The 16,197-nt window shown below is 42.3% G+C and overlaps 1 protein-coding gene across 1 annotated transcript in view; it reads left to right on the top strand.

The window, feature by feature from the left end:
* The window catches only part of SYNE1 (spectrin repeat containing nuclear envelope protein 1), a 493,953-nt gene that overhangs the window by 202,477 nt on the left and 275,279 nt on the right, over positions 1–16,197 (top strand). Inside the window, exons 34-42 of the mRNA XM_074948627.1 lie at positions 1,588–1,815; positions 2,609–2,707; positions 5,446–5,633; positions 6,303–6,426; positions 7,515–7,681; positions 8,673–8,826; positions 9,120–9,748; positions 10,569–10,748; positions 13,839–13,989. Of these exons, the coding sequence (XP_074804728.1) occupies positions 1,588–1,815; positions 2,609–2,707; positions 5,446–5,633; positions 6,303–6,426; positions 7,515–7,681; positions 8,673–8,826; positions 9,120–9,748; positions 10,569–10,748; positions 13,839–13,989 (1,920 nt within the window). The remainder of the gene's footprint in view (positions 1–1,587; positions 1,816–2,608; positions 2,708–5,445; positions 5,634–6,302; positions 6,427–7,514; positions 7,682–8,672; positions 8,827–9,119; positions 9,749–10,568; positions 10,749–13,838; positions 13,990–16,197) is intronic.

Raw genomic sequence — 16,197 nt, 5'->3', positions numbered from 1 at the left:
TCTATTCATCCACAGTTGAGTAATTATTTTTGAATAGCAAGTAAAATATAATTAGTATTTTTGTTATCATCGTGATAACAGTGGTTAGTAGATCTAGTGCCTGGAATGGTACAGTTTCATGACAATTTTGGAATTCTTCCATTCGCACATACCTTTACATAAACATTTATGAGGATGATAAAGCATTTCCTAACATTAGTAAAAGAGGGCTTCTCTCTCCCCATTACCAGCCAGTTCTGATAACTATATTTCACTACTTGTGAGCAAAGCTTCATGAACATGCTACATGGTCTGAAGTGAACATACTTCCCTGGTGAAGAAAGCGTATTTTTCCATATGCACAGATGTTTAATGAGTAAATACGGGTAGGTGCTGCAAGTTTCAAACTTGTGTTAAGGTCTCATGCTTATCTCTAATTGCCAATGAAAATAAGCATAGAAACATATAAAATAGGATAAACTATGATCAGCTAGTCCCTACCTGAAAAGCAGTTGATGAAATCAAAAGCCAGTGCTAGATTATCCCAGAACTCTGCTCAATGACCCAGAGCAAGATGAACAGTATCAAAGGCCACTATCAATCTACCCTGGAGGAGAATGTTGACTTGAAGTCCAATCTGGCTCTCCATTTAACCCTGTGTTTGAGAGGCAGAATCATCCTTATGCTCAAATAAATTTCTTAGTCTCTAAGGTGCCACAAGTACTCCTTTTCTTTTTGCGGATACAGACTAACATGGCTGCTACTCTGAAACCAGCCTAATTAAGTTTCTAATCTGATTTATACTTGGAGATCATAAAATTGAGATGAAAATACCTATTTTCCAATGTATAAAATGCTCCTATTTACACTCTGAAGCAGGTATTCTCAAACTGGGGTGACGGGACCTCTCAGGGGGTCATGAGGCTATTACATGGGGGGTTGCGAGCTGTCAGCCTTCACCCTAAACCCCACTTTGCCTCCAGCATTTATAATGGTGTTAAATATACAAAACAGTGTTTTTAATTTATAAGGGTGGGGTCGAACTCAGAGGCTTGCTATGTGAAAGGGGTCACCAGTACAAAAGTTTGAGAACCACTGCTCTAAAGCACATGCTTGCAAACTGTTACATCACATTCATATTAGATTATTGTCTATCTCCTGACCAATACAAGTTTGTTTTTCATTGTACATTTACTAAGTTTATTTGTCAAGCTTAATTTTAAATATGACTAAGTTATGTTTATTTTTCCTTCTTGAATCCCAACCAGAATTATTCAACCAATTCTAGGGGGCAGAAGATTCTAAATATCATCCTGTCTGCTTATACTAATGTACATTTCATTTAGCCTGCACTAGTTGGTTTTCATAGATAATGCTTTTTAAATAGCTTTCCAACATTAAATCCAAGAAGGAAAGGGAGCTTAGATAATATAATAACGATTTTTATAACCAGATGTGTAGGGTGATCTCTGAGTTGTCCAGTACATTGATTTATAAGAAAATTACTGTGACTACTATTAGCACTAATAGAAGGAAAATAGAAAGTGATTATTCTGATCAATTGAAAATCTGTTGTGGCTGCTAATTTATTATTACTTTACATTTTAGGTTATTAGTAAAGAAATAGATGGTAAAATAAATGGAATCCCAAGTCTAGAAGAGGAAGCTCTGTCTTTTTCTCAGTTTGTTACTTCTGGAGAATCTGCGCATCTTAGAGCCAAGTTAACACAGATCAGAAGGTACTGGGAAGAGCTGAGAGATCATGCACACTGTCTGGAAGGAATAATCACAGGGAATGCATCACAGCAGCAGAAGTATGAAGAAAGTCTCAAACAGGTAAACATTGCAAACTCTCAATAGACTATTCATAGACAATTTATAGAATGTCTATAGTTTCCCACTAGAACCCTAAAATTACACATACAGTACCATATTATCAAAAAGAAAAGAAGTACTTGTGGCACCTTAGAGACTAACCAATTTATTTGAGCATAAGCTTTTGTGATCTACAGCTCACTTCATCGGATGAAGTGAGCTGTAGCTCACGAAAGCTTATGCTCAAATAAATTGGTTAGTCTCTAAGGTGCCACAAGTACTCCTTTTCTTTTTGCGAATACAGACTAACACGGCTGTTACTCCAGTAACATATTATATTATACAAGAGATTTCATTAAGGTCTGTTTTTAGTTAGCTAAGCAGTTTCGAATCCTCCACTGGTAAATTTTGTTTAAAATGATTTAAAAGGTAATGAAATAGACAAATCATAACGCAGAACCATACAGTGTTATACATCTTTAAAATAAAAGAAGACAATTCTTCTGGATGCTGCAACAGTAAATCAGGTCCAGAGACTTGACATATGAAATTGTCCATCTTCAGTACCAGGTTGGAATAAATACTGTTTGCATAAAGGGCCAGTCCTGCAAGGTGGTTAAGCATCTCCTGAGAGCAGCTGAGTGCCCTAAACTCCTATTAACTTCAGGAAGCACAGAGCACCTAAAAGGTCAGGCCCTCAAACTGCAGTTGGCTCTGGATACTTAATTTATTAGCAAACATATACTTTTAAAATGTGTCATTTAATTTGTTTTCTGCAGTTTTTTAAAACCTCTGTTTTGTATATATTTCATAGGTGCAGCAGGCTGTGTCTAGATTTGAAGCTAAACTGGCTGAGCCTGTTACTTCATGTTTTTCATCAGCAGATACTTACAAAGCTCTTCAAGATCACACGGTAAAAACATGCTCCATAATTGCTGCTTGTATATTTATTTACTAATTGAGGGAACCTGTATTATATTGCCTTTCTTACAGAAAACAGAAATAACTTACAGCTGAGGGACTGATTTACCTCCATGGGCTGTGAGGCAACTGGACCTGGGGAGGAGCATGCAACGTTACTGCTACTAACGCCCATCCTGCCATGCCTTCTGAGGGGTTCTGTCTAAAGGCATTGCCTTTAAATTTGGGCCAGTGTTCCACAGGAGACTCTTGGGAAATACATGAAATCTACACGTCTCCAGACAGCTCAGTCCCACAACCAAGTGGGATTTGTCACTACATCTCCTATCCCGTCAGGCAGACTTTCCTGCTCTTGGGGGGTGGGGGGGGGGAGGCGAAAAAGGTGTAAAGCAAGCCTTGAGAACTTTTAAATTCCTCTTCATTTTTAAAACATTGTCATAAATAAAAGATAAGAAATGCACATAGCTGTGAATGTTCCTGTGGAGAAATTTCAAGAAATTTTGTCTTTTGTCTTTGTGGTTAATAGCAGTGGTCTCCAACCTTTTTACGCACAAGATCACTTTTTGAATTTAAGTGCAACTCAGGATCTACTCTGCCCCTTCCCTGAGGCCCAGCCCCACTCAATGCCCTTTGTGGGGGGAGGGGGAACATGGCTCTGCGTGCTGCCCCTCTCCGCAGGCACTGCCCCCGCAGTTCCCACTGGCCACAGTTTCCGGCCAATGGGAGCTGTGGGGGGTGGTGCTTGCAGGCAGGAGCAGCACATGGAGACGGTCTGCCCCTCCCCCCCCCCGGGGCCTCAGGGGCATGCTGGCCACTTCTGGGAGTGGCGTGGGGCCAGGGCAGGCAGGGAGACTGCCTTAGTCCCACTGCACCACTGGACTTTTAGTGGCTGGAGATCACAATCGACTGGCAGAGACTCCAGGATCGGCCAGTCGATTGTGATCGACCGGTTGGTTACCTCTGGTTTATAGAAATCTATGATTAGAAATGGATTTTCTTTTGTCTATTTTCCCTTTATCGCTCTGACTATTCACACTAGACATGGGCTCAAGCTACAAAATTCAGATCTAGAACCAGATTTCTAGCTTCTAGAACTCTGGGGGAGTTTCCTTTTTGGGTTTGGGTTTCGTCCATTGTAGAGATACAGATAATTTGCAAAATTTGGATCTGGATTCAGATTTCAAAAAAGCCAAAGTTCAAGGGAGTTTCCTCCAGGGTTTTGGTTCACCTCTCTCTCTATATTACATACACATTCATCATTACTTCTCTCTTATTTCCTCTAAGAAAATAAATACAAATCTTTGGTCAGAATGCCCTTGCAGATATGTGTTCATAATTCTTATTGAAGTAAATGACAGCTGCTTGCAAAGGCCATCTGCAAGGATGATCTAGCCCTTAAACTGCAAAAAGTTGTAGATAGTAGCAACAACAGAGGCCTGTTTAATGAGGAAAAAAATATTGTTGCATGTAGGATGTGTAGCCATACGCTAGGTTTCTACTATTGTTTCTACCATTATTGTTTGTTAAGCAATCATAATGGGCTTGGCGCTTAAGCATTACTAATGAATACTGTAGCATGATAATTTAACCTTTTGAGAACAAATTCTGCATCCTTATTTACTTTAAAATATTAGCATTCCTTTCTGTTCTGTTCCTGTTTCTTTTTGAGTTACCCACTGTAGACTGGTTCTTCTATGATGTACTATAATTGCATCCTTTCCCACACCTTGTTATTCATTTGGTAGAAGTGCTTTGCTATTGCAATTTTAGCATTATGTGGTGGTGGTTGGGGGGAGGGGTCAGTCTTCCCTTTTTAAAATCATTATAATTATTTCTGGTTTGTTTCCATGTAGACATTTTAGTCCCAGTTCTCCTCAGATGGCACTTACAAGACTGCCCTAAGACTGGCATAGCTGGTTAGTGCAGGATTCCCTTTGCCTAAGTTAGTGTATATCCACTGTAACTGTTCTCATGCCTTCCCCCACTCCAGCACATAGGGCATGGCTGACTGTCCCTACTCTGTAGCTATCCTCAGCTGCTGGAATGACCCTGTAGGGCTATGAGCTGCCAAAGTAAATTAGAATAGCCCTGAGGCAGCTGCTAGGGAATCTGGACCTTTGGCCCCCAACCAAGCCTTGTGCCAAGCACAGCCTGTCCAGTCCATTTCATAGTTGTCTGGGTTTTTCCCTAAAATTGTTTACAAGGATTCTTTCCCCAAGCACTATATACCCTTTGTGTCTGATGTGCTTATTTTGTTTGTTTCTAATAAAAGACAAATTCTCTGACCTAATGAGAAAAGAAGCATTGTGCAGTGGACCTTTGTTGGGGGACAGAGGTGTTGGAATCCTTTCTCTAAGGTCATGGAGCACCTATGCAGTAACTCCATGATCCTTGGGCTGTAGCAGTGCTGCAGATACTGTGCTTCTTTCAGCAGGATTTGTGCCACTGGATCTTGGTAGTTATTGATGTCCTGGCCACACTCCTGCCACTTCCCTGGCCTGCCTCCCAAAGAGTAGCATGGATCAAATCCAAGCACTTCTGAAGTAATGCTCCATGCCATTCAGGGAGTGAGGAGTCCTCTCTGTGCATGACTTTTCCCTTCATGTATAGAGAAACCTTACCAATTCTGTGGCCTCCTTTGAGCTCCTGTAGAGGAATAGGAGTTGGCTCATGGGTGTTATTGTTTGTTTATTCTATTTGTTGCTTTTATTCCCTTATCACCATCAACAGGATCTCTGCCAGGCTGTGGGAAAATTGAACAACACTGTGACCTCCCTCTTAGCCTCTGCCCATAAGGTCACCAACAAAGAAAAAGCTATTCAAGAGGTTACAGTGTTACAGGAGAGATATGAAAAGCTGCTAGGAAGAGCTAAAGAAAAACAAACCTTACTAGAGACTGTGCTAGCACAGTGGCAGAGGTGAGTAACCCGCTCTCCTTTATTTTGACAAATACAGAGACTTTTCTGCAGATAGTCCAAGAGAACATGGGGCACTTGAGTCGGTAATGTTCTATGCCAGGGGTCTCAAACACATGGCCCGTGGGGTTATTTCCAAAAGCCCACCAAGCTCACGCCCCCCCCTCCCCGCCTGGAGTTATTTCCTGCGGGCCACCAAGCTCCCTTCCCCCCCCGCTCTCCCTCCCCCCAGCGCTCCGTGTCTATGCTCCTCTGCCTACCTCCAGGCACTTCTCACCAACAAACAACTGTTTGGCTGCGCTTAGCGCTTTCCAGGAAGGAGGGGGGAGGAGCAGGGAGCTGCGCGCTCAGGGGAAGAGGTGGAGAAGAGGCAGGGCTGGGGCCGGGATTTGGGGAAGGGGTTGGAATAGGGGCAGGGAGGGGGCGGAGTTGGGGTGGGGACTTTGGAGAAGGATTTGGAATGGGGGCAGGGAAGGGGTGGGAAGAGGCGGGGCAGGGGCCGGGCGTCATGGAAGGGGTGCAGTGGGGGTGGGGCCAGGTGCGGGGAGAGCTTTTGTACCTTTATATGGAAAGGTGTCAGTGATGTGACCCTCGGGCCAATGTACTAGTCCTCATGTGGCCCTCCTGGTGATTCGAATTTGAGATCCCTGTTCTATGCCATGCTTTTGTTAGGCAGGAGAAGGAGCTATCTATCTTCCGGAACTGGTTAGAGAGGTGTGAAACTGCAGCCAGACCTCCAGAGCAGTACGTTTCCGCTGACAGAATCAAACTGGAAGGTGAATTACAGTCAGTCCAGGTAAATTTTGGGATTGAAAGTTAGCCCAGAAGTGTACCTGCTTTTACGGATTGGCTTTTCTGTAGCTTTCTAGGATTGGATCTGCTCATTTGACCTCTGACAATCTGTCTAAAGGTGAATTGTAGACATTCACTCAACTGAAAGCGCTTACATTATTATTTATTGATTCATTTATCATCATAGTGCCTAGGAGCTCCATTCATGGACTAGGACCTCAGTGTGCTTGGTGCTGTACAAACATAGAAAAGATATTTGCGTTTATCAAAGTGCAGGCAAAATTGGAGGGGGGGTTTGAAGGAAGAATTTTATTTTGCAATTAGTATATGCTGTTTCCTGGGGAAGAGTGCTACAGGATACCCTACCACCCACCAGGGACTGAGGGGCTTCAGGGTGAGTGCCACAGGATCTTCAGACTGCAGGGCTGTATTTTCTTTAGGTCACACACTTGTGTATTTTTTTCATGTATGAGAAGACTTTTCCGAGAGCAAAGCAGGCAGGGATTTTGCATTCAGAATGGAAATGGTGATTTTGCAGCACTTCCACTGGGTTTTTGAATGTAAAATTTCACACAGCTCTAAGGCACTTTTCCCCTGTGAACAAGTGCTCTGTGTTGTAGTGGACTAATGGGAAACATTTGGGCAAAAGCAGCTCTTTTTTACAAATCCAGTGAAGACATACATTTCATTTCAGCACTGAAGAGAATGGAGAGGTTTTTCTTTGTTCAGGCCAAAGTGTGATTTTTTTCACACAGCTCTAGCACTGGTGACAAGGACCAAATTCTGGCCTAGATTTTGCAGCCATTACTGTTGTGTGAGCACTTAATCTCACAAGCAGTTTCATTGTCTACTTGTTTGAATAAGTGCTCACGAACAAGAGAAAGATGCAAAGCCTTGCCCTTCAAGAGGTACTGAGCACTTGCTGAGTGCCCAGATGTCCTAAAAACTCTGAACATCTGTAAGATTTGGTCATACCCGAGTCTTGACTCAGAGTAGTGTGTTGGCGCTCCCCAGCTGACTACAGACTGACATGTTTACTTGCATATTATGATACTGTATTTACCCTAAAACGTGCAATCTACTGTTCCCCAGCATTTGCAAGCTGATATTACATCCCGTGCTTCACTGTATACCAGCCTATTACAATTAAATGAGTCACTGTTCACAACAGCTTCCAAAGAAAGTGTGAAAGCAATGAAACAAGAGTTCAAAGAGCTGGATGGAAGATGGAAAGCTTTACCACAGACTGTTAGCAAGAGGTATGTGTTTCAGGGTGTGTCTAACATGGTTTACATGCTCAAAAATAGTAATCAACAATGCACATGAAGAATACCCTGCCTCAGTCACAGCTTTACAGTGTAACGCTGGAAATGTTAGGTTTTATGGGCCATATGCTTGCAGAAGTGGAGAGTATGGGAATCCAACAGATCCAGCATGCTGCCTCTGTGACATCATTCTTCCCCTACTCCAGTGGAAGTGTTGAGGATCTGTGTGCTAGGAGGAGGGTGGGGCAGGTGATGGAGGCAGTATTGTCCCCACACAAATACCATGGAACTTCCTCTTATAAGTTAACGTTGGCATTAACTTACCCCTCTTTCCTGCTCAGTACGAAGGAACTTCCTTTTGTGGGGAGGCCCAGGTCTAGCAGCTGGTGAGGGAGCCCCTACAATCTTGACCTCTGCAAAAGTCATGTGGATAGCAGCTGTGAGTTAGAATCCACTGAGATATTCTTGTTTCCGTGGATTCCTCAGGATACACATGGATCTCAAGTATCCCCTGATTTTGGGGCCTAAACATTTTTCTTCTTCAGAGAATACGTCAACTCTCTCAAGGGAAATATGTATGCAATTCTGAAAGGGAAATCTCGCAGCATTTCTTGTCCCCGTTCAGTCTTCTCCTGCATAGGAAATGATATAGCAGGGTTTTTTTCAGTTTAGAATGCAATGGCTTAATCTTGAGTACTCCTATGAAAGGATGAGCATCTCTCTAGATTGCTCAGCACCTTTCAGGATGGAGCCTAAAGTGTACTTGCTTGAAGTTACTTTAAACAGAATTGTTATGTCTGAAAATTCAAGTTTAAGATCATTGGCCCATTCCTGTAACCTTTGCTCCCATGAGTTTCATTCTCTCTCTCTCTCCTCTCACCTGGAATGTATTTTAATACTGTCTAGTCAGCTGTGGTTTTGATTAATCTCAGTGACTCACTCACACTGAAGTTAACTTTTCATTTTTATACCTGATATCCTGTAGGATCAGTTTCCTTCAGTCTCTTGTTGCTGAACATGGGGAGTTTGATGAACTGCTGCTCAGTTTTTCAGACTGGATTAACCAGTTTCTTGGTGAATTGCAAGCCACTTCTGAGATAAACACAGCTGATCAGCACACAGCTGTATGCCGCAATCAGGTAAGCTATCCAGTTGAAATATTAAAAAATATAAAGAAAAGCATCCCATGCACAGTGCATTCCAAAGACCATGCAGCTAAAACTATGATGAAGCTGCTTAACCTGTTGGAAATCTGATTGTCCATATTACACAGTTCACTTTTTTGATTGGGTTAATGCAAATCAGCAATGCAGTATTGTTCCTACTGGGTTCTATTTAGTAATAATTGTACGGATGAGCTTAATTTCTTTTGTCAAGACTTCTCTCTGAACCCTTGTATGGAAAATCAGTTTGTTTCCTGTCTTTCTAAAAGGACCACTCTATGGAAGTGGAAAGCAAGAAACAGGAACTTCAAAGTCTGAGGGAACACGTAGAAAAGCTGTGTTCTTTTAGTAGCCCAGAGGACCACCACATGCTACAGGGGAAGGCTGATGACTGCTTCCAGCTCTTCCAGGAGGCCAGTCATATAACCAGACGAAGACAAGAGGCTCTGAATCAGCTTGGGGTGTTCCTAGAGTTACATGCTGCTGCATCAAGTGTGCTTCATCACCTGAGGCAGACAGTAGAGACTACTAGAAACATGGATAAGGCAAAATCAGAACTGCTGGAGAAGGAACTGAGGGATGTTGTTCAAGATATTAACAAATTACCACCTGCTGCAATCAGTTTGGATGGAGCCCTTACAAAAGCCCAATATCATCTAAGACATGGAAGTTCTGAGCAGAGGACATCCTGTAGGGCTGTGGCTGATAATCTATGTTTAGAACTGGAGTCAGTCCAAAATCTGTTGGGAACCAAGCAGAGTGAAGCAGAAGCCCTTGGAGCCTTACAGAAGTCTTTCATGGAACGTAAAGAACAGATGTTAAAGAGCATTGAAGATATTGAGGAAAGAGCTGACAAAGAAGGATTGAAGGAGCCAACACTTCAGGCACTACAACAAAGGTAAAAACACGAATCTTAGGAAGTACTTGATCTTTGGTGCCTTTTTTTTTTGCTTGTATTCCATAGTATTAGATGTTTTGATGACTTAGACTACTCCATAATCATTTTATTCCTTGGGTTAAATTCACTCCTGGGAGATCTAGGTCTCCTGCAGAGGAAAAGGTTGCAGTGGCGCAAGTTACAGACAATCTGTGGAGCCAGCCAGCACAGTTCCAAAAGTGAGCAGTCTGGCAGAAGAGAGGGCATATCCAGAACACTCGGCAGATGCTCTGTTTCAGCACATCTCTTAGAGCTCTTTCTCTGGAAAAGCACATGGTGAAATCCCTGCCAATAAAAATTGCTTTATCCTGAGAGAATCCATACTGTAAAGTGGCAGTACAAAAACTGATAGCCCTTTCTTGGGGCACAGCTGCTTCCGTTAGCACAGACATTGCAGATTGTATAGTCACACATTAGCAGGGCATGAATGGAACCCATTAACTGTAATAAACTGTCAGATTATAAAGGAGACTTACTTAAAAGGGATTCTAAAATTCTAGAAGAATATTTCCAAGTTCACTTTGTGTGGGAAGTGAGGAGAGGGGGGCGTATGCATGTGTGGTTATAGAAACACAGAGGCCTAGAATCTGATCTTAGTTTCACCAGCATCAATCCAGTGTAACTTCATCTTCAGCAGAGTTGTCCCAGATTCACACTGTTACATCTAAAGCCAAAAATTGACCATCAGATGTATTTTATATGCAATCTCACCCTTTCTCGCTCTCATTTCATTTTCAGTGAAGCTAAGAAGTAAATGTGTAACCACTCTTCTAATTTGCAGATTAAAGATCTTTAACCAACTAGAGGATGAACTGAATTCTCACCAGCATGAACTGCAGTGGTTGATGGACAAAGCAAAACAAATGGCCCAGAAGGATATAACATTAGCGCCTGAAATTGACAAAGAGATAAATCGTTTGGAAGCTACCTGGGAGGATACCAAGAAACTAATCCATGAAAAGTAAGTAGATTTTGGATATACTTAAAATGAGGGAGAAGGAGTATCTTTCTTTTGGTAGAGGACGAGAGCTCAGGTATTTGTATATTATTTCTTTTGCCACATCAACTCCAGTATACAATAATACCACCTAGCAATCATATATGATTTAATATCTTAGGAGTACTGTACAAACATGATTTAATTAATAAATCCATATTAATTATGTGCTCTTTTTTGCTTTTCTGAACTTACCCTATGGCTGGAAAGTTAGGAAATCTCCATTAAGACTACACGATTACTATGTAATTAGAATTTACATAATGCACTATTTCCCTGTATGCTACCTCTGCAACATGCCAATCTTCCACTGGCTTGAAACTACTCCTGAGCTTAAGTCTCCTCTATGTCTGCATGTAGCACCACCTTCTAGGCAGTCAGCCCAGCTCAAGATTATGTTTTGAGTAAAATCATAACTCAAGCCATTTGTTAGATAATACTCAGCCGGGCATGCTGGGGTCTATCTGTCTATATAAGTATATTCTCTCAATATATATTCCAGTAACTTTTTCCCAGTCTTAACTGCATTTGCATTTGTTTGAAAAGAAAACTAACATTCTTTTAAGGTTTTTTGCTTGTACATTTGGTTTTTGCTGAAATAAGTGGTAGGCTCTTTCAAATATGACTCTGGGTTATACTGTAAAATTCCTCCCTCTCCTTAGTACTGACACCCTTCAAAAATTTGTATACACACTGGCACTTTGCCAAGCTATGTGCATTTCACTTTTATAGATTTCATCCTTTGTCAGTCCCTTTATCACAGTCACCAAAGGTGTTATGTTCATTTGAATTCACTCTAGTTTCCCAATATCCATCTGGTAACAAGGTGTGCAGATCTGAACAAAGGAGAGGAGAAGGACTGAATTTACTAGGCTCTTATACCTATTTCGTCAAGGTCACTACTTGCCCCTCATCTTTATTTTATGTGCTGCAAAGGCATGGATAAGGTGGTGGAAGCTCACTTTGAATGGAGGCACATAGGTGAATAGTGAGACCTAAACACACAAAGCATTGTACTAAACCTGGGGAGCGGGAGGAAGTTAGGATGGCTGCTCGACATGGGGAGTGGGAAAAGTCAGGGACAGTGTGGGAGGTTGGGGTGTTAGGAATAGGAAGAGGAGTCAGGGTGCGTGATCTGTATGGGGAGTGAGGAGAGCTACAAAGACTTGGGATCCTTTGGGAGGGGGCAACCAGCTCCAGTTTGGGAGGGGGGTTCTGGAGATTTGCGTCTCTCTTGCCGGGGTAGCTGCTCCCAACCTGAACATCCCAGTTCCTGCCTGCTCCCACTGCGACAGCTGCTCTGGGTCCTGCTCTCACCTGCACTCCCAGCAGCCATGGAGCCCCACTCAGCCTGAGGGCATAAAATAACTCACTTAAGAATAACACACAGAGGTGGAAATATAGATCCACATCCACAGTATTTCCATTGTGGGGGCACTAGCCCCAATGCCCCCCAGTTCCTCTGCTCCGGAATATTTTCCATGGGATGTCTCAGAGGCCAGACATCACCACTCGGAACTGAAGATAGCATACATATATAAAGCCATACCTTCTTGCTTAATAAATAATAATAATAATAATAATAACATGTACATGTTCAAAGCAATGAAAAGACATTACCTAACTAATCCACATAGTATCTCTTTGTGGAAGTATATTTATCTCTATTTTACATATGGGGAAATTGAGTTAGAACAGCAAAATGACCTACCCAAGGACACACAAAACAGCAAGTCAGAGGTAGAGCTATGTCAGAGTTATGTAACTGGGTTATTTAGCTCCCTTTAACTCACCCAACTACAGCCCAGCTATGGCAGTGAGGAAGAATGATTTGGTGGCTAGAGTGCTAGACTGGGACTCAGGAGATCTGGGTTGAATTCCCTGTTGTGTCAGACTTGCTATATGGGAAGTCATTTAGTCACTGAGTGCCTGAGCTCCCCATCTGTACAGTGGGGATAACAGCACCTCCCTATCTCACAGGGGTGTTGTGAGGATGAATACAGTAAAGACTGTGAGTTGGTCAGATACAATTGTAATGGGAACCATATAAGTACCTGAAAGTCAGTTTCTTAGTGAGTCTTTTCTGACCGGAAGAAATGTAATTCTAACTCTCGTTTTTTAACTAATATGATTATTAGTTTTGCTGTAAGCCAATGGGGACCTCGCTGTGCACGATTATTTCTCTGGTATGCTCCTGAGAAGGAGATGAACTCAAAAGTGACCGTCTTTCACACTTGGCCACCTGTGGCTCTCAAATTCCTTTTGTCAATGGAACAGTGTTTATAACAAAGTAAATTATATAAAGGAAATATGGGCTTCCTGTTCTGTCTGACTCCTCCTCGTGAAGAGCTTGAATTCATTGAAAACTTCTATTGAACCTGAAGTTCCCTGTCTAGGCAGGGAAATCCAAAATAAAATCATAAGATCTGGCTTCAGCAGCAAATTGTTCCCATTTCCAGGTGAATGTCTCAAGCCAGTAGGCGTTTGAAACAATATTTTAAACGTAAGAAAGGAAATATTTTGACTGAAAAATCAGCAAGGCTGGACAGGTCTCCCTCTTCTTCAACCTTCATTTCTACTTTTTCCTTTTTAACCAAGAAGCTTGAAATCCTTCACTGAATTTAATTTAGTTGATACAAGAGGTTGAAAATGCACAATCAGAAGCCAGCTACATGGCACTGTGGTTTTCAGACAGCATGGTCCAGTGAGTAAGACACTGAACTGAAAATCAAGAAACCTGGGTTGTACTATCAGCTCTGACCTGCTGTGTAGCCTTTGGAAAGTCACTTTGTTCAGATACCCCGCTTGTTTAATGGCAGTGTGGGACGCTTCTTTTGTGAAGTGCTTTGAGATTGATGAATCAAGAGTGCTGTATAAGTGATAAGGATGATTATGTACATAACCACATAGATCCTGCTGCTTTAACATTCTAACGTGATTCCCCTGGGCCACTCCGGGGGAAGTTCTCCCTGACAAATGCCTCTGTCACATCTCCTGGATTCACAAATATCAGAATGAACACCATTCTTTCAACACAGCTATTTTCCATTACAGACAGGAGCAGTGCTGCATCCTGGTTGATCTGATGAAAGAATATCAGAGTTTGAAATTGGCAGTAACTAAAGTCATAGAGAATGCTGACAACGTGACTATGACCAACTCCATTTTAAAGGATCAGGAGGACGTCAGAAGGGCTTTATCAAAGGTAATTCAGATATTTTCATTTAAAAATAATTGAATGGATCTTCCGTTTCAACAAATATGATGAATCGTTTCTTTTTGTGTTTGAAAAGAAGTTGATCTGATCCTTGCTTAAAGTTCCTTGCAGTATTGGGTGCCAAATCATCTCCCACTGAAATCAATGGTAAATCTCCCATTGGCTTTGATTTGGGAAGAATCTGGCCATTACTGTACACTCTGCACATTTTGCAGGAAAACCTTTCAATTTGCAGGCATCTGCTTTTCTATTGTTTTAAGTATATTGTACATTCCTTCAGTGATTTTAAATGTACATTTGTATACAAGGAGAAGCTGTGCATAGATACTGGAGATGGATACTCTACTCAAAGGCACTGAGGAAGAAAATGCCTAACATGTTTCTAATGCTTTGCCATAGTAACCCCTTGGATCATTTTTGTTCACTTGAAAACAAAATGAAAGGACAAGACGATAACTGAACTTTGGTCTCTTCCATGACAATGCAGGGCATTGATGCTGCAACATCAGCAAATTAGCCTCTGCTTCTGAAAAATGACACATTTTCTGTCTCCTTCCCCCAGCAATGGTTCATAGGCACCGACTCCATGGGGAAAAAATGGTGGGTGCTAAGCACCTTCCGGCAGCCCTCCTATCAGCTCCCCCCACCCACCCCCAGCGTTTCCCGCCCGCCAGTGAGCCCCATGGAGCAGCACCTCCCCCTCCCTCCCGCCCACCATGAACAGCTGTTTTGTGGCATGCAGGAGGCTGGGAGGGAAAGGGAGGAGTGAGGACACGGTGCGCTCAGGGGAGGGGGTGGAATTGGGTGGGAAGAGGTTGGGGTGGGGATGGGGTGGGAAAAGGTGGGGTGGGTGGGGGCCTTGGGTGGACTGGGGACGGAGCCTGGGTCAGAACCGGGGGGCGAGCACTTTGGAAAGACGGCACCTGTGGATTAGTTTATCCAAAGTGGTTACTTTGATACAGTACTGGACACGGAAAAGGGTCAAGGACTTTGGTTCCCTATAGTCCATACACTTCATGAATTACATTTATTACATTTCCAAATTCTGCTGGCCTGAAGTCACTCTTAAGCCCCAGCACATCTTGAGAGTAAGTTCTGAGTTAAACTCTCTCCATTCATTAAATTTAAATTCAGTAAATTTTCAGAATGGAGAGGGGTAACTAGTGGTGTTCCCCAAGGGTCAGTCCTAGGACCAATCCTATTCAACTTATTCATAAATGATCTGGAGAAAGGGGTAAACAGTGAGGTGGCAAAGTTTGCAGATGATACTAAACTGCTCAAGATAGTTAAGACCAAAGCAGACTGTGAAGAACTTCAAAAAGATCTCACAAAACAAAGTGATTGGGCAACAAAATGGCAAATGAAATTTAATGTGGATAAATGTAAAGTAATACACATTGGAAAAAATAACGCCAACTATACATACAATATGATGGGGGCTAATTTAGCTACAACTAATCAGGAGAAAGATCTTGGAGTCATCGTAGATAGTTCTCTGAAGACGTCCACGCAGTGTGCAGCAGCAGTCAGAAAAGCAAACAGGATGTTAGGAATCATAAAAAAGGGATAGAGAATAAGATGGAGAATATCTTATTGCCTTTATATAAATCCATGGTACTCCCACATCTTGAATCCTACGTACAGATGTGGTCCCCTCATCTCATAAAAGATATACTGGCATTGGAAAAGGTTTAGAAAAGGGCAACTAAAATGATTAGGGGTTTGGAACGGGTCCCATATGAGGAGAGATGAAAGAGGCTAGGACTTTTCAGCTTGGAAAAGAGGAGACGCGGGGGGATATGATAGAGGTATATAAAATCATGAGTGGTGTGGAGAAAGTTCATATGGAAAAGTTATTTATTTGTTTCCATAATATAAGAACTTGGGGCCACCAAATGAAATGAATGGGTAGGAGGTTTAAAACAAATAAAAGGAAGTTCTTCTTCACTCAGCACACAGTCAACCTGTGGAACTCCTTGCCTGAGGAGGTTGTGAAGGCTAGGACTATAACAGGGTTTAAAAGAGAACTGGATAAATCCATGGAGGTTAAGTCCTTTAATGGCTATTAGCCAGGATGGGTAAGGAATGGTGTCTCTAGCCTCCGTTTGTCAGAGGGTGGAGATGGATGGCAGGAAAGAGATCACTTGATCATTACCTGTTAGGTTCACTCCCTCTGGGCACCTGGCATTGGCCACT

Source organism: Natator depressus, chromosome 3 (genome assembly GCF_965152275.1).
Source record: "Natator depressus isolate rNatDep1 chromosome 3, rNatDep2.hap1, whole genome shotgun sequence".
In the NCBI taxonomy this organism is placed as follows: domain Eukaryota; kingdom Metazoa; phylum Chordata; order Testudines; family Cheloniidae; genus Natator; species Natator depressus.
This window is presented reverse-complemented; position numbering and strand designations above follow the sequence as displayed.